This window comes from Carassius carassius, chromosome 16 (assembly GCF_963082965.1).
Source record: "Carassius carassius chromosome 16, fCarCar2.1, whole genome shotgun sequence".
NCBI classification, from domain to species: Eukaryota; Metazoa; Chordata; class Actinopteri; order Cypriniformes; family Cyprinidae; genus Carassius; species Carassius carassius.
This window is the reverse complement of record NC_081770.1, coordinates 4,417,434-4,444,939: the sequence shown is the minus strand read 5'-3', so window position 1 is coordinate 4,444,939 and position 27,506 is coordinate 4,417,434. Positions and strand designations below refer to the sequence as shown.

At 35.8% G+C, this 27,506-nt stretch overlaps 2 protein-coding genes and 1 pseudogene across 2 annotated transcripts; 1 reads left to right on the top strand and 2 right to left on the bottom strand.

The window, feature by feature from the left end:
- Positions 1-317: 317 nt before the first annotated feature.
- On the bottom strand, positions 318-7,915 carry LOC132159469 (mitochondrial import inner membrane translocase subunit TIM44-like). Its single transcript, XM_059568987.1, has 13 exons — positions 7,793-7,915; positions 7,156-7,263; positions 6,904-7,077; positions 6,736-6,816; positions 4,886-5,014; positions 4,608-4,744; positions 3,781-3,866; positions 3,353-3,445; positions 2,489-2,613; positions 2,369-2,419; positions 2,190-2,279; positions 1,937-2,047; positions 318-1,174 (listed from the first exon to the last, which is right to left on the bottom strand). Exons 1-13 carry the CDS (start codon positions 7,820-7,822, stop codon positions 1,055-1,057), a joined length of 1,335 nt encoding a protein of 444 aa, XP_059424970.1. The 5' UTR covers positions 7,823-7,915; the 3' UTR covers positions 318-1,054.
- Positions 7,916-9,253: 1,338 nt separating this feature from the next.
- Positions 9,254-10,501, bottom strand: LOC132159309 (TIR domain-containing adapter molecule 1-like; annotated as a pseudogene).
- Positions 10,502-11,691: 1,190 nt separating this feature from the next.
- On the top strand, positions 11,692-25,085 carry uhrf1 (ubiquitin-like with PHD and ring finger domains 1). The gene is made up of 17 exons (XM_059568986.1): positions 11,692-11,848; positions 13,594-13,756; positions 14,747-15,007; positions 15,814-15,953; positions 16,778-16,993; positions 18,426-18,541; positions 18,644-18,830; positions 19,946-20,069; positions 20,160-20,267; positions 20,629-20,733; positions 20,817-20,923; positions 21,110-21,272; positions 22,056-22,193; positions 22,274-22,394; positions 22,473-22,624; positions 22,719-22,817; positions 23,666-25,085. Exons 2-17 carry the CDS (start codon positions 13,604-13,606, stop codon positions 23,813-23,815), a joined length of 2,340 nt encoding a protein of 779 aa, XP_059424969.1. The 5' UTR covers positions 11,692-11,848; positions 13,594-13,603; the 3' UTR covers positions 23,816-25,085.
- The last annotated feature ends 2,421 nt before the right edge of the window (positions 25,086-27,506 follow it).

Here is a 27,506-nt window from a genome sequence, read left to right as displayed (position 1 = left end):
TTAAGTAGAGTAGCTTGTATTTCATATTAAATCAGAGCACTATAGCCTTATGTGCCAAATTCAAATATTTAGATAAAAAATTTTTAGACAAAATACTACTAAGAAAACTATGAAGAACTTCAAAAGAGTTAAAATAGAATTTTAGAATAGAATGCTCAGAATAGAATTCAAGCTTACATACTGTATATTGTCAAATTAATATGTTAAAACTATATGGATTAGCATTTCAAATACTATGAAATGCAATTATTGGGTATTTTATGTCATCTTACCTTTTGGGAACATTGTGAATTGAGTGAAACTCCATTAAATAATCATTTATGGTGAAGGGTGGGATATTTTTAATATACATTACACGTTCTACATCAACCAGCAATTCATTTTTATACAGCAAGAAAATCGAATTATATTCTATCATCTTAGTCATTTTGAAGACGACTCGCAATTAGCCCCACATTAATGAGGCGTAAATGAATAAAAAAAACAAACTGATGGCTTAATAAACAATCCGTTGAAACACTCCGAAAGAAGAAAACGTTAAGGCCGATCTTAAAGATACAATCTGTAATTGATAAAACTACACAACCTGGACCAAATCTTTAATAAATAGACACATCAACCATTGTGGCAACAATTCCAAACTGTTTCTCAGTTTAAGACACCTGGGGAGGTTTAGTTATATTCAGATTCAATCCAATAGAAAATTACGTACTTTTATTATAATTATTATTATTATTCCACATTGTTATTGACAGGTTGGAAGAATGGCACTTGATAACCAATCGATTTTACACATTCCTTTCCAACAGACAATACGCACAAACATAAATGAGTCTCTTAGTCTTTCAGATGGATGGGGATTTGGTCCAATGGCGTTGAGTCCAACCGTCGGCCATTTTGGCTCACCGTGAACAAACCTGCGGTTCGTGGTAGAGCTCTGGAAGAAACCGCTAGGGGAGGAGTTATGTAAAACAAGCCGATGTGTGTGGCTCCGCCCTCAGCTGAGCCACACCCACGATCCCTCCCCTCGTGTCCCCATTGAGGAAGCCATTGTTTACAGGATCTGCTCAGTGCTGGAAGCGGAGATGTCTAAGAGTCTCCAGGCGGCGTAAGGGTTCAACTCGTCCTGATCTCGACACAATGCCCAAACGTACATCATCCTGATAACCTTTTCCTGTGGAATACACAAATGCAAATGTGTGAGAATTTCATGAAAACATCGATTTTTACACAATGATTCGTATTATATTTAAAAAAAATTAAAAATTGCATTAAAAAAAAAAAAAATTAAAATCATAATTTAGATTACTCTCAATATAGATATTTGTTTAATTAATTAATGTAGTACAATCACTTATTTAATTGTGACATTTAATTATTTGCTTAACATTAATACAATTTTATTTATTAATATTTATTTTTTCAAATTAGTCGGGAAATATTAATAATATAATAAATTAAATATAATTTTCAAAAATACAATTCATATAAAATAAATAATTCATATATTCATATAATCATTGTGGAAATTTTTTAATAGTATTTATCCATAATAAAAATAATATAAATAAATTATATAACTCTTAATGGTTCTATAAACAGTTTTTTTTTTATTTAAAATATTATTTTCTTAAAATTTTTGTGGGGGTGAATTATGAGATGTTAATATTATTATTTCTATTAATAATAATATTACCATGTAAAGTAAATAAAATAATTTATTTTTATATAAAATATTTAAATATTTGTCTATGTATTCAAGTAATTTATTTAAAAACAATATCAATTAATATTAAATTCACATTTAATATATAGACATGTAGATAGATAGATAGATAGATAGATAGATAGATAGATAGATAGATAGAGGTGAATCACGCCACTGATTCACTAGCGCTAACGGCTAACGTCATCGCTAATGCCAGCGTTCACTCACCGGGTCGCCCTCCACCACTTCACCCTTCATGTTACGGATGACCATCACCAGCTGAGCCTGGAAGGTGATGATGAGGACGGGACCTTGCTCCATCATTTTCCCCATCGCCAACTACAGCGAAAAACACAACCGAAATGAGTTACTCTGATATCCCATTATTCTGCATTATACGTCCATCAGGACGCTCTGATGGAGTTACTGGGCCATTAGCACGCAGCAGATGGATGTTACGCGTCTTTCTGATGGTTCTTACGTCAATGTTATCGATGTCCAGGATCTTGGAGTGGAACTGGAGACCCATGGCTTTGGCCTGCTGGATGGGGTGAGCCAGCTGACTGTACGTCTGCAAGCAGAACCAGTGAGAAACTAGCGTTAGACCGTCAACTTTACACCAGAATCTGTGCGAGCAGAGGTGGATTGTGGGACACTCACGGCCTCGTAGCACCAGTCCTTCAGGACGTCCAGCTCTCCCTGGATCATGGCCTGCAAACAGAGCGCATGTTCAGCTTTTGGGGTTCAAGAGCAAAGCATGCTGGGAGTGTGGCGTCTCACCTCGAGGATGTTGGGAATGATGTCCCGCTCGCACTGCTTCAGGAACGAGTCCTTGTCGAAGTTCGGATCCACCTTCAGGATCTCGGTCAGAACCTCAGACATCTCGGTTTTAGAGAACAAGCCACCTTAGAAGAACAGAAAACACTTACGAGGATCCAACTGATCTATACATTTACTATCCATCCATCCATCCATTTATCCATTTATCTATCTATCTATCTATCTATCTATCTATCTATCTATCTATCTATCTATCTATCTATCTATATCCATTCATCCATCCATTTACTATCTATCTGTCCATCCATCTATCTATCTATCCATTTACTATCCATCCATCCATCCATCATCCATCCATCTATCCATCAATTATCTATTTATCTACCCATTTACTATCCATCCATTTACTATCCATCCATTTACTATCCATCCATCTATCCATCTATCTATCTATCTATCCATCATCTATCTATCCATCCATCCATCAATCTACTATCCATCCATCCATCCATTATCTATCCATCCATCTATCCTTCCATCCATCCATCCATCATCTATCTATCCATCCATCCTTCCATCCATCTATCCATCTATCTACTATCCATCCATCTATCCATCCTTCCATCCGTCCACTATCTATCCATTCATCCATCCATCCATCCATCTATCCATCCATCCGTCCATCTATCCATCAATCCGTCCATCCATCCATCCATCCATCCGTCCATCTATCCATCAATCCGTCCGTCCATCCATCCATCCATCCATCCATCCATCCATCCATCCATCCATCCATCCATCCATCCGTCCGTCCATCCATCCATCCATCAGTAAATCTAAGCAGATATGCCGTGGTGTTGTTACCGATGATGTCAGTCATCTTGTCAGTGACGGCGCGGGATGCTCTGATGAAGGCGTTGTCGCTCTCGTCGTACTTCATCTTCATCTCGAAGAACCCTGGGAAGAGGACAGCACATGAACTGACTCGGGATCATAACATGGCACGTATTGTCACTTGTTCATTCAGTACAACAGTCTGACACTAAATCATGCTTCGGGCAACATGCAGCCCTTCCCGTGAAAAAGCCTTCGATCGTGAAGGGAAAACAGTCTCGGCTGCTCGTTACTGCGTCTCATTATCACTGCGCTTAACGAGCCTCTGACTGATGCAGTGAACTCAACACAACTAACACCCGGAGCCGCTCCTGAAAAGAGCAGCTGTGAACATCCAGCAGATCCCTGCAGCACGGCGCCATCTGTTGATCACACATCAGCATTTCAGTCCAACTCACTGTTAAAAACAGCATTGTTGTCCTTGAAGTCCTTCCACTGCTGATACCATTTAGAGTCCTTGTGCAGCACCACACCCATCGCCTCCCTTTAAGAAAGAAAAACACGTTAAAACAATCTTGGAATACACACACAGCTTATATATATATATATACAGAATGTGTTTACATGTATATATTTATATTAATAATTTATTATATATAAATGTATTTAATACAGAAACATAAAAAATTTTCTTAAATATATACATGCATGTGTGTGTATTTATATATATATATATATATATATAATAAATATACACAATACACACACTGCAATTAATTGTTTGACAGCACTAATGTATATAAAAGATGCAACAAATATTTTTTTTTAATCATGATTCAAATAAATACTATTTATTATGTAATTATTTTATATTCATAATAAGTGCTTGTCCAGAAAATATTTACATATTAAATAGTTTTTATTTAATCATGATTTAAAGAAAATAATTTGAGTTTTTCCTTAATGTGTCTTTTTAGTTTTTATTCATTTTATTTCAATTTTAGTTTCTTAAGTATATCAATGGTAAGCACATGTTTTAGTAAATAATATTTTCTATATTTTAGATGTTAAAATAATTTGTTGTGTAGTGACATCATTAATAATAACATAACTAAATATTAATAGTAACTCCTAAATATTTTATCTGGTATACTGGGCAATGAATACTATGCAACCCAACATACAAATAAATAAAAGTTTTTGGGTTTTTTGCAATATGCAACAATATTCTTTCTTCTTAACATAAATATATGGTGATGATATTAGCCCTTGAGATGCGACCTACTCGTTGGCCTCAAAGACTTTGTCTTCTGCGCCTCCTGCCTTGGAGGAGAAATCGCTCCTCTTCCTCAGTCTGGTGGGCGGCCGGTACGGGCCGATCTGTCCGAAGTCACCGATCTCTTTCTTGACGCTCTCCACACCCTGAAGACAACAAGAGTTGAAACGATTAAACTATTCAGGTCATTCTTACACCACTTACATGCAAGAAAAAGCCATATAATTCATAGCCTTTAACATAATCAGCATTTGTATGATGTGAAAACTCAACAACATGATACAGACCTGTGAAATCGCCCGAAACGCTCCGGTCTTTCCCAGTTTTTCCCCCCCTTTAGACACCGTCTCCGCTGACTGTTCCATGCCTTCTTTGATTTTCTTTCCGATGTCCGAGCGGCCGACCTCTTCCAGACCCTGAGGAGAAACGCATGGAATTAGCATGAATCAGCTCCTAAAATATTTTACAAATGTATTACAAATATAACGCTTAGCAGAACGTTAAAATAGCTCAACATGCATTGAATGAAACAACACTGAGCGGTCGTGCAAATCACTTCAGTTTAAGACAAGATAAATCCAAATGAATAGGGTAAAAAATAAACCAAAAAATATCACCATTACTTCCTAGTTGAATGATTAGATTAAGAATTGCAACTTTTATTTTGGTATTACAAGTTTTCTAAAATATTTAGTTTAGATATACACATGAGGGATTATCTAAGTAAATATGACACTAATTTGCAAACATTTCTAGAGCAGAAATATGCAAAGCTAGGTTCGAAATTATTGCATCACTTTGCTGACATATTAGAGTCAAAGGTTTTTACCGAAGGGATTTTGGATGTATATTTTTTTCACTCCAAAAATCAGAAAAACACTGTCAATAGACGGGGAAAAAATCATGTTTTTTGGAACAAAATTTTGCAAATAAAAACAGGTGAATGGTATTTATTTATAAAACTAAAACAGCAAAAATTTTCAGAATACAAATGGCAATAAATCTGTAAAACTTGGTGCATGTAAGTGCTGCTGAAGTTGAGAAAAAACTCATTTAGAAGAAGTCACCTTTCAAGATAATATATTGTAATTGAAATCTAAAGAGACAAACAGTGCAGCAATAAACCATGCAAATGATATATGAACAAACCCCACAGTAAAAACCTTCAGAATATAGATAGGTATAAAACTGTAAAATTTGGTGCTTGTACGTGCTCCCGAAGTTGAGAAAAAACTCGTTTTGAAGAAGTCGCCTTTCAAGATTTCTATTGTAATTGAGAAATAAAGTGCAATTATAAAACCATGCAAACAATAAATAAAGAAACCCCTCAATAAAGATCTTCAGGATATAGATAGGAATAAAACTGTAAAATGTGGTGCTTGTAAGTGCCACCGAAATGTCGAAAGAATCGGAGGAAATTGCCTTTTAAGATTAGCGTCGCAATTGAAATCAACAGATTCAAACAGACAAAGTCCAGCAAAATATACATTTTGTATGTTTTCCTTCCACGAGTCTGAAAGACGACGTTATGGAAGCAAAACAACCCATATCTCAAGAGGGTTAATATAGTTATATTTATGTATAAAATCAGTTTTGTTAGCTGAAATAAAGCTAGTTGCCAAGTCAACTTTAAATACTGAAACTGGTATAAAAATAAAGAAAAACTTTGTAGACACACACATATATATATACATATACATATATATATATATATATATATATATATATATATATATATACACATATTATATTACAAAAACAACACACAGCATTATTAAACATTTAGCTAAAATGTAAATAAACAGAAATTTTAAACATAAAAACTAAACTTAAAAAAAAAATCTATGATAGTATCTCAGTGAATAGCCACTGAATCAAAAAAACTAACAAACAATGGTTTTGCCTTAAATATTAAATGTGTTTTCCACAAAGTCAAAACTAAATCCAACAGATTATTTTGCAGCGTAATCCTTCGCAGAACATGGCAATAATGCAGTGCAAATATTCTGGAAAAACATAACGTTCAGCACTTATGCAAATTGCTGCACATTTAATGAATACATAAATATAAATGTGCTCTGAAATGAGAATAATTGCATGTCAAGATTTGCTGGAATGGCCAAAAAACAGCACTCACCTCCTTCACTGTCTCTGATATCGTCCCAAATGTTTTCTTCAACACATCAGATGTTTTAACTGTTTCGGACTCGATGGTTTTCTGGAAGACATCCACAAAAACACAATTTCACTTTAGAGAGACACCATGTTTGGCTAGTTTAGAATCACGTTATGCATGAAACCGTACATATTTCCTCCGGGCTTGCTTGAGGGCTTCCGACTCCTCTAGTTTTTTGGCCTCCTCGCGAAACTTCTTGATGTTCTCCTTCATCTCCTTGTTCTTGCTCAGTTCCTGCTTGAGATTGTCCATAAACTCTCCAAGAAAGCCTCTGCGACCGCCACCGGAGGACATAAACCTTGCCTGCGGATGACTTACATGTGAAAATAATGCTTTAAATCCACAATTTTCCCCCCAAAACAAATAATGTGTGACCCTCACCTGCGCCGTAGCAGCCGCTGGGCCACATATCCTATACACATGAGCTCTGTCATATAAAGACGCATACTGACGAGCAACTAAAAGTGCAGAACTTCTCCTGACACACAGCTGAGGAGAAAAACATGCATCATAATACAGTATTTACAGAATTATGAATGAAAAAACACCATCTAGTGACAGTTTTGCAACAGATAAACATGCTGAGAAATTTATGTCATTGTCAAACAAGACTTTATACAAAAATTACTTATATATCATAAAACTTTTATGCTTTTCCAAAAGATACCATGGTATTCCCATGGTACACGTCCAAAAATCATGGTAAAACCATGGTACTTCATGGTTAAGAGGTCTAAACACAATCAATTCGTGTCTTTTTTGTGATTTGTACATACGTAATCTGATTTAAGAGCTTCGTTTGCTATGTTATTACAATATGTAATGTTACATCAAGGCCAGAATCATGTTTCATAAGCATGACTGATCCATCTATTCACATTGCTGCGTTATAAACGCGCGGTTCTGTTGAACCAAGCGCGCGCTCGTGCTGCTTTAATCGCGGGCGTTGCGTTTATCATACCGATGTCGATCGCGTTGTTAAAGAGCGCTTAATAATCGGTTTAAATGAGAAACTCACCTGGTAGCACTGACACAAGGAGGCCGCCATCTTGGAAGCGCTGCGAGTGACCCGTTTGGCTGCTGACCTTGTGACGCAATTCCGGGGGAGGAGCGACGCCTTTGGGCAGCCAATGAACAGACTCGTGTTCTCTGACGTGTCGCTTAGTATGTCTTTTATATATTGTATGGAATCTATCTATCTATCTATCTATCTATCTATCTATCTATCTATCTATCTATCTATCTATCTATCTATCTATCTATCTATCTGTCTATCTGTCTGTCTATCTGTCTGTCTGTCTGTCTATCTATCCACACACACACACATATGTATATATATATAAAATACAACAAAAAAGTGTAAACATATTCCTTTTTTGTCATATGGCAAAGATTTTATTTTGTACAAAAATTTTTCCTTACAGTAACACAATAGAAATTTTGCTTTCAGTTGACGTTTTTCATTTCTGTGTCAACTTTACAATTTTTAAAGCAAAACTTAATTATAATGAATAAATTAATTATGTTTAACATGGATATTAAGCTTAGACTCAAAGTATCACAAAAATATATATAAATAATAATAATACAGAACAATAAATCACCATAAAACATGCAGACAGTCCTAATGTTGAATCAATCAATGATATGAAGCACTACCCGACCTACATCTGGCCCCCATGAATTTCATATGTGTAGGCCTGACCTGGGCCAAAACTATGTTGCTGTCTGGGATGACTTGTTTTTTCGTTTCTTATTAAGTTAGTTGTAGTTAATCATCAGGCCATCTCCAAACCTCACCCCCAAAAACACATCAGCCAACCAGATGTCAACTAACCTGAGCATTTAAAAAGATTGACTGTCAAAGATACTCCTGACTGTAAAATTGATATATTTGCATGACTTTCTAATATTTACAGATGAAATATATCCCTGTGACGTGTTATGCACTGAGGAAACTACAATGTCTCAAATGCATTAAACAGGACAAATATTTGCTGTTTGTCATGGTGGATTTATTTGATCCATAATTGTGTTCCTGTAGCTCAATTGGTAGTGCTTTCCGCTATTAAGCGAGAGGTTGGGGGTTTCATTCCCTGGGAACACATGATAGGTAAAAATTGAAAGCCTGAATGCACTGTAAATTGCTTTGGTTAAAAGCGTCTGCTAAATGCATAAATTTAATTTAATTTTAATAATCGACATTAAGAGCTGCTTAAGAATAAGCATGCACATAAAATTATCCTGACTCATTGAATCTGGATAGAATTAGTGAGATAGCGTGAACTTAAATGGTTGTTTATGAATCCGATGTAGTCCCGATTGATTTCTTAGGTTATTTCAAGTCAGGTTTTGACTTTAAGCTCCACTTAGCATCTTAAACACCCCTAGGGATAAAAATCTATCTCATCGGCTGAGTTTTTAGCATGGTTATTGGTCAATATTCATCGTTGAGTTATTTCTGAATTCACTTTGATTTTCATGATGGTTGTTGCCTCCATGCGCCGTGTTGCGGATGCATTGCTCCATGTGGTGGAGATGGATGGTTTTCCAACGAATACACAATGGCTGAATCGTCGCTGGTCACGCTGAGGTTGGAGTTGAAGTTCTGGGTGAGCAGCAGCATGAACGCTGAATTCTCATTGGCATCCTCAATACATCGCAACGTTGACCTTCCTGATTGTGAAAAAGTTGCATCAACTCAAAAAATTATACGTTCTAGTTTGTCCTTGAGCCTTTGTGCCTCGTCTGCGTATTAAGCTTCATGAAGGATCACAAAGTCGTAAAACGTTTCTTCTACGTCGCTTTGACTTTGTTTTGGAGAGCTAAAACTGATAAGATAAGTTGTCGGTTTGTGATTGTTAGCATTTAGTGGTTGAGCTCGAAGTTTGTCGCAATCATCTGGGGTGGACGAAAAATTGAGATTCATGTTTTTGGATGTCACAAGTTGGGAGCTTCCACTGTGGTCTAAACACTGCTTCGACTGTCGCCCAATTGACTTCTGTTGTCGGTAGCTGGTTTTTTGCGCAAATATGTCGTAGTTGATCTTGATTGGTTGTAGTTTCACCATCTGTTGGTGTTCGTAGATTCATCGGCTTTGATTCATCCATATTGGATTCTGTAGCAGCTGGCAAGCTAATTTTGATACTGTAATGCGAGCTTGATTGCCGAGATGATGGAGGACCATTGTTTCGACCTAGCAACGTCAAATTGTACGTTTCGGTAGGAAGTTCGATGTTGGATTCATTGATAAAGTATGGCCCACAAACTTGCTTTACTTCTTCCTCGATGTCTAAAGATAGCAAACCAACCATTCTGCTCGATTTGAGAGCTTTGTGTTATGCTTGATCTTGTAGCGACTTGTCACACAATCTCTCCTGCACCAAAACGGCAAAATTTATTGCGATATCCAACAACATATTGCCGTCTGTTGACTTAAAACTGCCAATGTGGCAACTGTTCACACGTTCTCCATGCATTTTGACCATTTAGGCTAAGTATTTTCAAATGTGGCTATCGCTGTTAGCCATTAGCTTAGAGTGCACATCTCCAATCCTCTTAAGGAGAATTAGGCACATGGCATTTACCATTTCCTCGGCCCGCGTGTGTGGACCATTTTGAACGTCAGACTGACCCATCAATCATGACCAGCCTGTGAAATGATCTCAAATGCCTTGGAAAGATTTGCGAATCCTTGATCCACATGCTCTGCTCCACCATCTGCCATTCATTACACAAATACAGGCGTTCATATGTGAATATGTGCTCTCGTGTGACATGTTCAAGCCATTCTATTCAATCTGAACTCACTTAGATGAGTGTGAGCTCCTGAATGCTGAAATACAAAGTGAAGTCTATTTCAACATTGTGATATTTCCCAAACTAACAAAATATATTCTATAAACGTTTTGCTAACATTTTTTTTTTTTTTTTTTTACATTTTGCAAACACGTTTTTAAAACATTATTTCAGAATGTTTTCTGAACGTTCTGAAACGAGTAGTAACATTTAAAATTATCAGACATTTAAAAAAAGAAATCAACTGAAATGTTTGAGAAACCTTTCTGTTAACATCGTTCCATGAACAATGCATCAATAAAATGTTTGTGCTAACGTTTTGAGAACATTATTACTAGTGGCGTTCTATTAGTAGAAGTGGACTGATTATTAACATAAAGAGGTTTATGGTGGCGGCTGTTTTATATCTAAAACATGGGTGTTTTAAAGACTGAATGTTTGTCTTTTCGCTCTCTCTTGTAATGCGGAAGAAGGTAAAACAAAAAAAATGACTTCTGTAGGACAGATGACCAGAGGATGGCAGTAAAATTGACTAGGAAAAGTTTTGAATAGAACTACCTCTTGTGAATTTTCCTTTACGTTGTTTAGCATACATTTTAATAGATTCGTTGTTGTTTACTTGTCCGTTTTATTATTATTATTATTTTTAATACGTTACAGCACGTTCTACTGCAATTAGTTTAGGCTACATTTTGCTAAATAAAAAAATATATTAACATGAGAAAATAAAAGTGATTTTATTATTTATATTTGAAACAAAAACGTTTTTTTGGTTATCAAACTATATAACATTACGATTTAACACTAAGAAGTTTATATAATTAATAAAAAATAATGTTCGCATATTACTTGACATTGAATCTATATTGGAATATTTAATTTTGTTTATAAATTTAATAATAATAAAAAATATATAAATTAAAAATGTGTACTTTTATTATGTAATAAACCGCCAAATGTCGCGAGATTACAGAAGGAGCCAAGCATGTGCGATAACGAGAGCAGGGTTTCGCGCGCTGAGCCTAAGCTCCGGCGACGCTCGTGAGTGACGCGCGGCTCGACCAATCAGCAGCCGGCTCAGAACTCCGCTCGGCCAATCAGCGACGCGCCGTGCCCGCGGCAGGAGGGGAAACACGTTGTTGAACACTTTTATTGATTCGAGTCCCAGTGCGTTTCGCGGCAAGATTGAACTGTAACAAAAGTGCCACATTTATAAACTTTTAGCGCTTTAATTGAATTAAAACCACGTCTTCAGTTCTCAAGAGGAAGATTACAGGTAAAGAGCCGTTTTTAAAATCAGTTTCGGTTGATCTTTAATGGTATTGTCTTTAAAACCACGCTTACGCGCCTTATTTTACTGTGTAAATATGAAAAAATTTGCATGTTTATCTTGTGCAAGTTAACAGTTACGTCATATTTAGTGCTTTTCAGACACTTCTTTCTTTCACTTTCTGTCTTTGTCTCTTTGGTATTTATTTTATATCAGCCCCGTGCCCTTAAATAAAGTCTTTATTGTGAGGTTAATACGATTTTTGCTATTAGATAAGATAAGATTTGTGTTAGCAGTGTCTTGAGGGCCGAAATAATTCCTCATATTTGTGCAAGTGGAGTTCAAAACAAGCTCATGAGAGACAGGAAAGTGATTGTGAATGTGTAACTGCAGTAATGCAGGAGTTCAGAATCGGTTGGCGTTAGTTACATTTATGTCATTAAAATGATTCATGTTTAGCTTTTTGACTCATTTAGTTTTCATTTTCAGTTGCTCCTGGTTTATACTTGTCATTTAAGTGTCTGTGTTTGATCCGAGACCACCCACATCATGACCAGCGTACAACCCCTTAATTAAATGAACGCGATTTGCGTTAATTCAGGTCTAAACGGATTGTTTTCTACAAATAAACTCCAAATAGACTCATTAATTAAGTCCAAGTCCAGTTTCAGCATCCTGTTGTTGGTTTAAACTCGACAACATAAAGACTTAAATGTTATTTCATTCAATGCACTACCATTGAATGGCGTTAGGGGGCGTTTCCGTCTATTTCCGCCAATAACAGGCGTGGTTTGGTTGTCAACAAGGTCTTTTATTTCTCTATTATATACTATCATACCCGTAGGAATGGAAAATAAGCTCTCACACCAATTTGAAATTCGATCTAGATGGGTAGCATGGGAATACCTTGGTTTTTAGGCATGTACCATTGTTGTAAACCATGTTTTTTTGGGCACGTACCTTGATGATATTTAGTTTTTTTGGGGCACGTACCTTGGTAACACCTTTGTTTTTTTTCTGCATGCACCATTGTTAAGCCATGTTTTTGTGCATCCATCATGGTAATGCAATGTTTTTTGGCCTGTACTTTGGTAAAACCATTTTTCTTGGGCATATACCATGGTAAAACTGCATTTCTTGATCATGTACTTTGGTAAAACCATTTTTCTTGGGCATATACCATGGTAAAACTGCATTTCTTGATCATGTACTTTGGTAAAAACATTTTTCTTGGGCATATACCATGGTAAAACTGCATTTTTCAGGCACGTACCTTGGTAAAACCATGTTTTACTTTAGTATTGTTTGGTGTGCCTTTTGTAATCATGTGATATAAATATTGTAATAACTTAGCTCAATGATAAATATACACCATGCACTAATCATAAATTGGAAAACTAAGAAACTAAAATTAGTAAAATGGTGTGGAAATGCTTGGAAAATAAAGTACCTTGGGTTTTGTCATTCGGTGCTATCACTGTATCATGCTTTTTGTGAAGGTAACATAACTCTACATAAAGTTCTAAAAACAAAAAAAAAAAAAACTGAGCGCTTTGAAGCAGCTTCTCAGAGTATCAACCCTTAAAGCGCCGTAGGAGACGAATGAGGAAAAAGCTGCCCGTGTCACTCACGTCACTGTGAAACGAACACCTTTTTCCTGCTTGTTTGAAGCTCTTGGCTCAGATCCACGGACCGAGCTATAAAAAGCAAGATGGGGAAACGGTCTGACTCACTGACGTCGCTCGTTGCAGGTTTGCCGCCATGTGGATCCAGGTGCGCACTATGGATGGCAAGGAGACCCATCGGGTCGACTCCCTGTCCAAGCTCACCAAGGTGGACGAGCTGCGAGTGAAGATCGCAGAGCTCTTCAACGTTGAAGCTGAGAGGCAGCGACTCTTTTACAGGGGCAAACAGGTGATGTGGAATTCATAAGCAGTTTTATTTCCATAAAGTGGACAGGGATTGGTTTTATCTAGGGATGCACCAAAATTAAAATGTTTGGCCGAAGCCGAACAAAATGAAACCCTGGGACGAATACTGAACACCGTTTTCCCCCATATAGGCCTATTTTGCCTTTTTTTTTATTTTATTTTTTATTTCTCAACCATTGCATTTAAGTAAATGGCTAAAATGTGCTTTTTACTGTTTTGTCCTGCTTTTCAAATAAAAAATTAATTACAAAACAATAATTCAAATATTTAATAAAAAAAAAGTACATTCTAGAAGACATTATACCAACAAAGCACAATTTAACTTCAAACTAAAAAGTTAGTAAAAATAATGTTTTTGGGCCATTTTTGAGATTTTTTTTTTTTTTTATACTATCTTTGGCCGAATAATTTTGGGTTGCCGAATATTCGGTGCATCCCTAGTTTTATCTGTTAGTAATTAATTGGCTAGTATAAAAAATGAAGCATTATTTTGTGAATTGTTGTTTTCCTGATAATTTACTCGCCACCATGTCATCCAAGTTGTTCGTGTCTTTCTTCAGTCGCCAAGAACTGAAGCTTATTTGAGCAAAACATTTCATGGTTTTTGTCTGTATAGTGGACTTCAATGGTGGCCAACGATTCAATGCAGCTTCACAATCCCAGACCAGGAATAAGGATTTTATCTAGCGAAACGATCTGTCATTTCCTGGAAAAATAAAATAACAATAACAAATTCTCTGCTTTTCACACGATGTAATCCTGTTGGAAAGATCACGCATGCTTAGTTCTTCGGTTAAAAACTCCCTAATTCTCCTCCACCTTAAAAATCATCTGTCATCATTGAAGATGCATTTTTAACCTTCAGTCCATTGAGCACCACTGAGGTCCACTAAACGGAGAGTAAATTAAGGAAAGTTTTATTCTGAAAGTGAACTTGCCCTTTAACGTTTAACGTCTTCTTTGGGCATCGTAGATGGAAGATGGCCACACAATCTTTGACTATAATGTTGGGTTAAACGACATTGTGCAACTTCTGGTGCGTCAGAAGCTCCCGTCGGCGCCGCTGCCGAAAGACAAAGAGGCCGAGCTGTCTGACTCTGACTCCGGCTGCGGATCGGCCCAGAGCGAGTCTGATAAGAGCTCCACGCACGGCGAGAGCGACGGCCAAAGCGCCGGGACATCGGGCCAGACCGACACGCCGGATCTCATCGACCCTGGCTTTGGCTTCTACAAGGTGAGATACTGAGATTAAACCTTGTCGGACACTCATGAAATAGTTCTTGTGTAAATTGTCAAGACAAATCAAATTTAATAGTTGTCAATTTCACTATAAATGCCTCGTTGATTCAAGTTTGTCTCTTTTATATATTGACATTTATTATCTTTGAACATAGTTATCCAAATTAAATTTATTACACTAGGCTCTTAAATCTCTCTAAATTGTCAAATTTGCATAAATTGGTTAAGCATTCGTAAAACTATCCTTTTGTAAGAACTAATAGGCAATGTTTGGAAAATCACTTTGTGTGTAAGTTGTCGCAATTCAGTTAAGCGCAAATTTACGTTAAATGCTTCCGAAACTATTATTCTTGGGCAAATTGTTGCATGTTATAATTTGTAGACCGTTATTGGACGTGTTCTTTGACGTTTTGCTGGCTAAGTTTGTCGTATTTGTTTTACATGATCTACAAACGTAATAATTCTAATAGTAAAAACATTTTTGTGTGTGTTCTATAAACGTTTTAAATATCCATACAAGTAAAAATAAGTTTAAAAAGGCCAATGTAACAAAAAACACTTTGTATAATGAACAATTCCAAAATTTATCCAAAGCGATTTCAAAAAGCAATTTTTCAGTATTTAAATGTATTAAAGAGATTAAAAATTTTTTTTTGTTACGCTAGACTCTAAAATAATTTTGAAATTGTCAAACTTTTGTAAATAGTCACGTTTCATTTGCATGTCATCGATTCCACTACAAATGTCTTGCCATTTTTGTTTTTCCGTGATCTGATGGTAAATGTATTTTCTTTAACCTAGATCAATGAGTTTGTGGACGCTCGAGACTTGAACATGGGAGCCTGGTTTGAGGCGCAGATCGTCAACGTGACGAAGTCTTTGAGTGAAGACGGAGGGTCCGATGGGGAAGAGGAGATCATTTACCATGTCAAATATGAAGAGTAAGTAAATACTCAAACACATATCACACTGATCCTGCTCCAATGCAAACAGTCATATTTAACTTGAGTTGTGAACGTGAGTTTGTCGTCAGTATTGAATGACACCAATATTTTCTTTACGACAAAATAATCATAAACATCTTTATATTTCGTCCTTGCGAGCTGAACACAAAAATGAATATACAATGTAATCGAATGTAAATGGGTTGTTTAAAGTTGAGTTACTGGCTTGAATTCATGTTGAATTTACAACATCAGCATTGAGAGAATCCCTTGGACTTTTTAACTGAAATATGCCCAAATTAAAAGTGAAATCAGAAAAAAAATTGTTAGCTTGTGAGCTAAATCAAATGCAGAAGTCTTTAAGGATACTCTGTATTAATCCTTGTGCCTTCACTGTCATGTGTGCTTAACAACGAATACAGTTGACATCAATAAATCATGAACAAATTAAAATAATTTTGAATCAGTCATTTTCACTCAGGTCTTATGACCCAGTTATAAGGCTGAATTGACTTTAAAGACTGACTTTGTGTAAAACAGTAAGATGAATAACACATTTAACATTATCTTTTCCAAACAGGCTCAAAATATCTACAAAATGTACTTTTTTCTTTTTTAGTTTTTTTTCTTCTCCAAATTCAAACCGATTTTCAGCATGAACACCTGGATTCTTCGTGAGTGCCTCGTGCACCTGTTAACATCTCCCAGTTTCAGTCTTTCCTTTCTTTTCATCTTTGTCTTAAGCTGTTTATCAAAGGCGGTCTGTTTAAACGTCCCATGCTGTTGAATGCTAATGGCGGGAGTGTGTGTGCTCCGTGCAGTTACCCTGAGAACGACGTGGTGCAGCTGCGCGGGAAAGACGTCCGTCCGAGGGCGCGCACAGTCTACCAGTGGCACCAGCTGGAGAAGGGCATGATCGTGATGGTGAACTACAACCCGGACGAGCCCAAGGAGCGCGGCTACTGGTATGACGCCGAGATCCAGAGGAAGAGGGAAACACGCACCCAGCGGGAGGTTTACGGCAAGATCCTGCTCGGGTAGGACCATGTTTTAGTCTTTAAAGGGCTAGTTCATCTAAAAATGGAAATTTTCATTAATTACTCAACCTTATGTCATTCAGAACCTGTAAAGGCCCGTTCACACAAAGGACGAGAACTAGAAAGATAAGTAGATATAGTTATTAAATATGAAAGAATAGCAGAGTCCACTCCACAACTATAACGATAAAAGCACAGAAAAACTATCGTTGGGATCACTTTCAAAATGATTTTTTTTACAGCTTATGAATGATACAAACATTGACGTCCAATCAGAATCCATCCTGCTGTAACGAGCTCAATAATTTAAAGCGACAGATGAACGTGCACTTAGACGTTATCGTTCGCTGGTGTAAACGCTAATCTCGTTATCTTTATAGTTATTGTTCTTGGTGTGAACGACGCTACCAGAATACTTTGTGTGCAAAGAAAACAAAAATATTGATTTTATTCAACCACTTGAAAACACTAATTTACCCATCATTTCACTTGTTCCAAACGTGTTTCATGCTTCTGTTGAACACAAAAGATATTTTGAAGAAAGTTGGTAACCCAGCTGTTAACGGTAGCCATCGACTTCCATAATATGGTGAAAAAAAATACTATGAAAGTCAAAGTCATCAACTCTTTGGTTACCAACATTCTTCAACATATCTTTTGCACTTCCTTAGGCAAAGCTTTTAGCCGAACCATGTAGGAAAAAAGTTATTGTGCAAGAAAAAAAATGCATAAAGTGTGGTTTGGCCAACATTTTACATAGTAGCTGCGCTGAATTGGAATAATGTATTTGCATTAATTGCTCCTTCAAATCTGCTTAAAAATGGTCTATTCCACTTGCTGACCATTTTCATTTATTGGTCTAAATGAAGTTTAAATGAGTTTCTCATTTTGATTTATGAACTTAAGGATTTTAATGGCATGGTAAATTATGAACTTAATAAAGCTTTAATATGCAATTTAAAATGTGTTTAAAAAGATTTAAAACTATTACATAGCATGGGTTAAATCATACTTTTTTTAAAATATGTTGTAAAGTGTCATTCAACGCAAAAAGGAATGTTTACCAAACCACGTTCTACGTAAGGTGTTGCTTCCAGTTAACAGAGCAAGTTTGCGTTAAATTCTAATGAAAACTACCTTTTTTATTTATTTATATTTTTTTTTTGCTTAAGTTTATCTGCAGACTTAATGGTTTCAAAACCAAACCAAAAGTGGTCAATTTTGTGGTTTGATTAAATTGTGCCTAAGAACGTAAGTATTCTAAAGAATTAAAATGGATATTAAAATAGAATATTTAAGTGTATTACAAATTTAATACATTTAAAGCTCAACAATCATCTGTAAACATGTAAATCAAAGTATTTAAAATTGCATTGTTTCTGCTGGTTATTTCCTTTGTTTCGCTCATAATGTTTTCCCACACTTTCTTCAGAGATGCTGGCGATTCTCTCAACGACTGTCGCATCATGTTTGTAACCGAAATCTACAAGATCGAGGAGCCAGGAAGTTCGGAGGGTCCAGGAGCCTCTTCCGACAGCCCTCTCAAGAGTGAGTCTGACTTGGTATCAAATCGAACCTACATTTCGGTTTTGCTGTATTCTTTTTCAATGTTAAGCATAGACAATAAGGTTCCTGTTTCTGTCGATTCAGGGTCAAATGGACCTGAGTGTAAGGTCTGCAAAGACGACCCGAAGAAGAACTGCCGCGTGTGCAACTGTCACGTTTGCGGCGTGAAGCAGGATCCCGACAAACAGCTGCTGTGCGATGAATGCGACATGGCGTTTCACATGTACTGCCTGAACCCGCCGCTCACTACCATCCCTGAGGACGAGGACTGGTAAACCAGTTTATCTAATACTTCCATCCACAGCAACAATAAATCCACTCTTGAGGGATTTGAACCAACAACCTTCTAGCGGCATCAAAAACTTGATAATTCTTGATAATTCTATTATGTTCACAATGTATGTTTCTTAAATGAAAACGCTGTCATTAATTACTCACCCTCATGTTGATCCTGTTGATCTTATGAACAAAAACAAAGATATTTGTGATGCATTTCGAGAGCTCTCTTACCCTCCCAAAGAGATCAAGGTCCAGAAACGTAGCGAGTAGATCGCTAAAGTAATCCATGTGACTTCAGGGGTTCAACTAATTTTAATAAGCTACTTACTTTTAGATAAGTAAGTAGCTTAAGAGAATACTTTTTGTGCACGAAAAAAGCTGCTTTAGGGTGGTGATGTGGTGGAGACGAATTGTTGAATAAACATTTTTTTTTTTTCTCACAAAGTATTCTCGTAGCTTCGTAAATTTACAGTTGGACCCTTGATGTCGCTATACATCAGATAACATTATAGAAAATACAATTTGTAAATTGTTGAATTTGCGTAAATTGCTCGTCAGCTGTTCGTAAAACCATTCTTGCGACAGACTGCTAAATTTGTTCTCGTAATCATTTTAATACATTCATCCAAAGCAACAAATTGATTCTTGAGGGATTTGAACCAACAACCTTCTGACAACACCAAATAAACTTGTTCGCTTTAGAAGTTTTTGTTGTCACAATTTGCCGTTTAAATTGATCTACAAACCTAAATACTTGAATTGTATTTTGAACGAAAAAGTTTAAGCTTCAGTATCGTACAGTTTTGTTCAAGAAATATTTTAATGTTAAAGATTCAAAACAATCATGTGTTTTTGTGAAAGATCTAAAATAATTTGTAAATTGAACGTGTAAATCGTTCGCAAGCTGTTCGTTGAACCATACATTTTGTCAATTACTCATTTATTTAATACCTTCGTCAAAGACCATAATAAAGAACTCTTAAGGGATTTGATCCAACAACCTTTGGCAAAAATGAATATGTAAAATGTGAAACACATTTAATTACTCCTAAAACCTAAGAATAAAACAATCGTCGATTTCACTCTAAATGTGTTTTTCTTTCGCAGGTATTGTCCTGAATGCCGCAACGACGCCAGCGAGGTGGTTCTGGCCGGAGAGAAACTGAAGGAAAGCAAGAAGAAGGCCAAGATGGCGTCGGCGAGCTCGTCCAGTCAGAGAGACTGGGGGAAGGTGCGTTTCAGACCGAGTTTTCAAATCACAAACATCCATGTGGGATTGGTTCAGATGAAGTATTTATGAGCCTGGTGTCTCGTTTGGCAGGGAATGGCGTGTGTCGGCCGCACTAAACAGTGCACCATCGTTCCCTCCAACCATTACGGCCCTGTTCCTGGAGTCCCTGTGGGAACACTGTGGAAGTTCAGAGTGCAGGTTTGGGTTTTTGTGTGTGGTTTTAAGTAGGCCTCTCAATTGGTCACAACCTATTAACCTTATATATATATAAAACTAGTAAATAATGCAATTTTTTTTTTTTTTGGCACACCTTGTCTGAGTTTTTATACAAACTTCATAATTTTTAGCTTTTATTATACAATTAATGTGGTTTATAAGCATGTTTAGAACAATTATGTAAAATTGTATAATGAACAAGCTGATTACATTTAAATGCAATTAAAGGCAAAACTTAATTTTAATACATTTATGCATGTTTGAATTATTTCCATATGTTTAAACCAATACAAGGTGTTTCTAATTGTCTTGGGGCTCATGTTTTCATGTTTCTGATGCTCAGGTGAGTGAATCGGGCGTTCACAGGCCTCACGTCGCTGGGATTCACGGCAGAAGTAACGACGGCGCTTATTCTCTGGTTCTCGCTGGGGGCTACGAAGATGATGTGGTACGTTTATGATTCTGGTCCAAAACTGTCCTTTGAGAGCTCTTTCTCTTCCTCTGTTCACCTGTGACCTTGTCTTTACTCAGGACGACGGTAACGAGTTCACCTACACGGGATCCGGGGGTCGCGACCTCTCGGGAAACAAGAGGACGGCCGAGCAGTCCTGCGATCAGAAGCTCACTAACATGAACAGGTCCGAGAACATTCGCGTTATTAAACATTTCCTGGCTTAGCTGTTTGGAGTTGCATTTATTTGCGTTGCGCTTTATGCAGTATGGAAGATATCAATGTCGCGAAGATGAGATTGCATCAAACGTGGTAGAAATGCAAGATGTTGTACGAGTTGTTTTGTTTTTATTGTTGGTTTGTGATTTTGTAGGGCTCTTGCTCTGAACTGCAACGCAGCAGTGAACGATAAGGAAGGCGCAGAGGCCAAAGACTGGAAAGCTGGGAAACCCGTGAGAGTCGTGCGCAGCTCCAAGGGACGCAAACACAGCAAGTTCAGTCCCGAAGACGGCAACCGCTACGACGGCATTTACAAGGTGAGCATCGGTTACATCTGTTCATATATATATATATATAAAATTTTTTATTAGGTTATTTGTGCATTTGTTATTTGATTATTTTTGTAATTTGTTACAAATTTAAGACCATAATTAAAAAAAATATGAACTTTTTGTATAATAAAAAAATATATCTTTAAATTAAAACCGTTTCAACTACACTTAATTCTACTTGATTTTGAGTTTATTTTGATTAAACTTTAGTTTTTTTTAATTAGGTTATTAGTTTAAATATGCATTTATTTAGTAATTATTATTATTAGTCATTTCTGTCATTTATTAATACAAATTTAAGTAACTTGTTTTAATATTTTTTATATATATTCTTTTTTAATTATACAATTTCAAGCACTTTGATTTGTTTTAATTATTTTTTTTACATGTTGTGTTTCGGTTATACTTTAATCATGCTTTAGTGAAGTTATTTTGATTATTATATATTGCTTAAAATTTAGTTATACTGCATTTCAGTTTTAAATTTTTACTTTTTAATTGTATTTAGTTTTTTATACATATGCACACTTTTAGTTATTTATTTTTATTAATTCCCAGGAACATTTATTCATTTACTTCAATAATTATAATTATTTGTATTATTAATAACACTATTTATTTTATCATTCCTATTCCTTCCTTTCCAGGCTTGTATTTATTTTTCAATTAATACTTTATTGAAAACTTAAAAAAAAGTATACATTGTTTTTATAATACTTTATTTAATGCAGTTGTATGTGGGAATTAATTAATCGGCGAGTTAATTAGGTGGTGAAGTATTGGCCAGAGAAGGGCAAGTCTGGCTTCCTCGTTTGGAGATACTTGCTGAAACGTAACGATGATGAACCTGCACCGTGGACTCGTGACGGGAAAGAGCGCGTCAAGAAACTGGGGCTCACCATGCAGGTAACGTCTGCCACATTTCACTCAAGTTTCACCCATTTGGTTTGAGAATCACTCTGAATCCTCATTCTCTGGTGCTTCAGTATCCTGAAGGTTATCTGGAAGCCGTAGCTGCGAAAGAAAAGGAGAAAGAGAACAAGAACGACGAAGACGAGGTTGAAGAAACACCCACCAAGGGCAAGAGGAAGAGGAAATCCCAGACCGGTAAGTAAAATCATCCTGATTTAATAAAGACTGAATCTACGAATCTCTCCGTAATGTCTTCGCTTTTCTCCATCGCAGTGGACGAGAAGAGCTCTCCGGCTAAAAACACACCTAAGAAGATGAAAGTGGAGGCGTACAAACTGAGCAAAGAGCAGAAGGCCTTGATCAAGGACGACGAGCTCAACAAGAAGCTGTGGGACGAAGCCATGGAGTCTCTCAACCTGGGACCTGTACGTTCAGACCACAGTGCCTTCGATATTTTCACTTGTCTTGTAATTAAGCTGCTCTGATTGTTGGTTTAATGTGTTTGTGACGCACTTGTAGCGCTTCATCAACAAAGTGGAGGAGGTTTTCCTGTGCATCTGCTGCCAAGAAGTCGTCTATCAGCCCATCACCACAGAATGCCAACACAACGTCTGCAGGGTAAGAGACAAAACCACGGACAAACTTGCGTTATAATGCAACAACGGACTTTAGAGTGGACAATAGAACGCTATTACATTTACTTGTGAATGCGAGTAAAATACTTGAAATTAAGTTTTTCTTTTAATTATACATGTTTTTTTCCTAGTTATTCTGGTTTGGTTATTGATTGTAATTGTATTCGTTAAATTCTTTTTTTTGATAACTCTACTTTTAGAATTTTTACATTTGTTTCAATCAATTTTGTAAGTTTTGTAAAATTATAAAATAAAATAATTTTAGTAAAATGTATATTTTTTTTTTATTCTTTCATTTGTCCTAAAACCAAAATGTGGTCTTGTCTTGGAGTAACTTTTTTTTTTTGATCCACTTCAAATGCTGATTGCTGTATAATACCTTTTCCATTTTTTTTAATTATACTTTTTATTCATTTTCATTTTCCGATTCGTTTTTGATTATACTTTTTAAAATGTGCTTTAGTAAAATTATATTATGTATTTTTAAATTTACACAATACATGTTTTGCAAATGTATTTTAATTGCACCTAATTTTGTTTTAGTTAATTTTTTTTATATACCTGTCAGTTATTTTAAGTTTTCATTTTACCAAATTATATTTTAAGTAATTATTTTTTATTTAATCATTTAATTGTTTTTATTTTAATTGAATTGTTTTTAATTGTCTTTTCATCACTCCTGCTGAAGTACAACATTTCATTTAATATAATTATTTTTATCAAATTGAGAATTACTCTTTGATTTTTTTTTTTTTTCAACTTTCGTCAATGTTATGTACAATAGTTTGTACATTTATGAATAAGATAAACACAGTCTTGTTCTCTTCGCAGGAATGCCTGCAGCGGTCTTTCAAAGCCGAGGTCTACACCTGTCCAGCCTGCCGACACGACCTGGGCAAAAACTACCAAATGACGGTGAACAAACCTCTCCAAGGCATCCTCACTCAGCTCTTCCCTGGATACAGCAGCGGTCGGTGTTGACGCTGATGTTTTCGGCACAGTGGTGCGGCGCAACAGAATTTCACAAACTAAACATGGATTTCGTTTTTTTATATATATTTAACAATGCATCAGGTTGTAGGATTGATGGAAACGCCTCTGCCTTGATTGAACACCGCTACTTGATTTGGCCCTGTTTTGTGATCTGCCTCTATCTAGCCACTTGACTTTACGTTGTAGTTATTTCTTCTGAATTGCAATCTCCGTATTTACGAGTAAAGGGATTCTAGTCGTGTTTTAGCTATAGCTGCTTCAAGTGACGTATCATTGCCTCCTTGTACCCTACACCAGCACAATGAACTATAGCTATGCACAATTACGATGTTCGTTAATTTTTCTCAGCAATTTGTCATTACTATGATTTGTATGAAAACGCTGGCTCTACAATCCTGTTTAAAAACATCTTGTTGCTTCCTAAGTGTGTTTGACATTTTTACTGTACCATCGTTAGTGCTAACTGAATTTAATGAATGCTAATATCGTATCAACTTTTTTTTTTTTTGCCATTTGATGTAAACAAGCTTTCGTACAAATGCTATTTAGAATCGTTGTATACGGTGCTTTAGGAGTAGCGTTTTTACCATTGTTAACTAAGATCTATGCACTATTATGGTGTTTCTTAATTTTTCACAAACCGTAAATTGTCCTTATGATGATTTGTCCAAAAGTACTGGCTCTAGAATCCCATTAAAACGGTCCCATTGTGTTGCGATTTTAGCTAATGTTTTTTTTGCAAGCAGTAATTTGACATTGCATTGATTTGTGCGAAAGTGCTGGCTCTAGAGACTTGTTAAAACGAACCAGCGCGTTTGCGCTTTTACTGTACCATCATTATCGTTAACTAAATAAAAAAAAAATAGCTCTATACTATATATAATGTTTGGAACGCTAATATCACAACAAGTTTTTCCACTTAGTACGTTAACAACCTTCGTACGAATGTTAACGTCCAAGAGTTTATGGTGCTGTAGCCATAATTTTTGACTGTACGATGGTTAGCGCTAACTAAATTTCAAATAAACTAGCTATGCACTATGAGGATGTTTGCGACGTTATCTCAGCTTTTTTTTGCCAGCAGTTTTTCATACAAGCCTTCACACAAATGTTATTAAGATCTGTGAGTTTAAGGTGCCGTAGCTTTACTAGCGCACAAACGTTTTTATGTTTTGGCTTTATTAAATCTTTTATCGTACTGCCGTTATTGGTAACTAATAAAACTTAATCCAAAAAAAAAATCATTTTAACCTATTTAGTAATTTACGTAAAAAAAAAAATACATTTGTTAAACTTATCCTGTTTTTTCTTATCCATTTTGATAAGCAATTAAATTTTAATACGCTCTGAAATGAATAGATATTATCCCTCTTTTTTTGTTTGTTTTGTTTATTTGCTTTACTGTTTAACTGCTGTGTGTGCTTTAGAAATGGATCGTCATTTTTCCACTAACTTCTGCCGTTATGCAAACAGTGGTCATGCGTGTAAAACCAGTCCGCGATCTGCATTTCAGTCGATCCCAGATCTGGTTTTAAGCGCTCCTGGTCTGCCTTGACTCTTCGAAGGTTTTCGAGAGAAATCCTTGAACCGTTTTCCGCACAAACACACACAGATTCTCATTCAGGAAGTATTTAATTGTATCGTCTTTTTCGCCCGTTGACGTTCTTTGCTTGTTGTAAGAGTTGTTATAGTATTTGCTAAATAAAATGCCTAAGGCTGCAGATAATTACCTTTTTTTGTTTTGTTTTATTTGTTTTCTTTAGTTATACCTCAACTATTTCTAATATTTGCATAGACTGGAGCTGTATATTCTGAAATTTGAAATTGTATATTTTTTAGCACTTGTATTTAGCCATTTTTATGTAGTGGTCGGTGCATAGCTATTTTCTTGCACTGGGATGAGTGCTATATTTTTCAATAAACTGTATTGAACTTTTATATAAAAATAAAATCTGTGTGTTTGCTCTCTTCTTAAAATGCTATGTATCATATTTTGCAACAAATATGCTATTTTATTTGAATGTGCATGACATGATTCGTTAGCATGAACATAAAGTCCAGTAAATGGTAAAACCGCTAGCGATACAAATCAGCGTTAAAATTAAAGTGATGGATACCAATTTGCAGTAATATGCAGCATAATGGATTGTTTTTGTTCAGAAAAAAGTTAATGACACCGGAAGTCGCGCACATTCTTGCTACTGTGTGTTAGACCTGTTAACTGCCACTTACACTTTTTGAGCATAGAAGTGAAAATGACATTTCCAATTTTAACGGTTATAACTTTTGAATGCATTGGCCCACAGATTAAAGGTTGGTCTCTTTTTAAAGCAGACACTTGGCAGATTATTGTAGAAGTGAAAAAGTTATAAAGATTATTAAACAAAGTTATGGAAGTTTACATTCATAAAAATATAACATTTTAATATTTTATATGAAATGTATATTTTACAAAACATGTTTTACTCCTAAATAAAAACCATATTCTGAACAAGTTATGTTCCACATTTGAGATTGCTATCTCAAAAAAGGAGCTTTCTGAGATTTTGTTTGGGCGTAGTACCAAGCTTTCCCACTAGGTCAATCAAGCCCCATTAGCAACCATTTAAGGGTGCCTTCATTTCCATAAATGGCTTTAGTGACCTGAAACATGTTTTTCCATACTTTTCTCAATATTTATGAAGTAGACATCACACTCATAAGTATTAAGGGTCAGTGTGGCAGTATTTGATTTCAATTCAACCTCAAAAAAACACATAAAAGACATGCTACGAGAACCTTGGACTTGCGTTATAGTTCACAATGCATCAAAACAAGGATAATCTATAGTTTTCTATACATTCAAAACACTATACATTCACTATACATTCAAAACACTTTTAGACCTTTTCTCTCTCAAAAAAGGCAATGATATCTTTTTAACGCCATGAAATTGAATAATGATTTTCACTGATTTTTTTCATAATTTCATCTATGCATCACTACTTAAAAAGTAAAGGTCAGAACGCACTCTCTGACTCTGATGAGTACTCTTCTTGCATATCAATAAATTAGTTATTCTGTAAAAAAAAAAAAATATATATATATATATAATATATATATATTTATATAATAAGTCACTAAATATCAAAACTACAGTCTTTAAGCTTTAGGTTCAGACTAAGATATTACGGTTTAAAACGTAATTGCAAGAGGACCCACCGGTGGGCCAGTGACGGTTAACAGGTTAAAAAAAGCTTACAATGCACTCAAGATATTTGTATAGTCAGTAACGACATAGATTATTTAGCTCTTAACTATCTAAAAATATTAGTAGGTTAAGCCCCAAATTTAAATTTCATCCTAAATAAAAGAAAAATGGGGATATAAACTGGTAGATAGATATGTTGTGTAACGTATGTGATCTATATTCTTTGAACACGTTTCCACGTCTTTTACATCGAGAGTTTTTTTTAGGGTTTCGCAAAACGTGTTTAAAACCGGAAGAATGTGGGATATAAAAGGCATATATTTCATATCAAACGGAGACGTGCAGTAAAGTATGTCGTACAGGAAGACACACTATTATTACGTGAAATACGTGATTTCCGTGATAGTAGTTGTACAAACACAACGTGAAAGACCGGTTGAGCCGTCAATCGAGCGCACCAGCCAATGGGAGCTTACGCTTTGGTGCGAT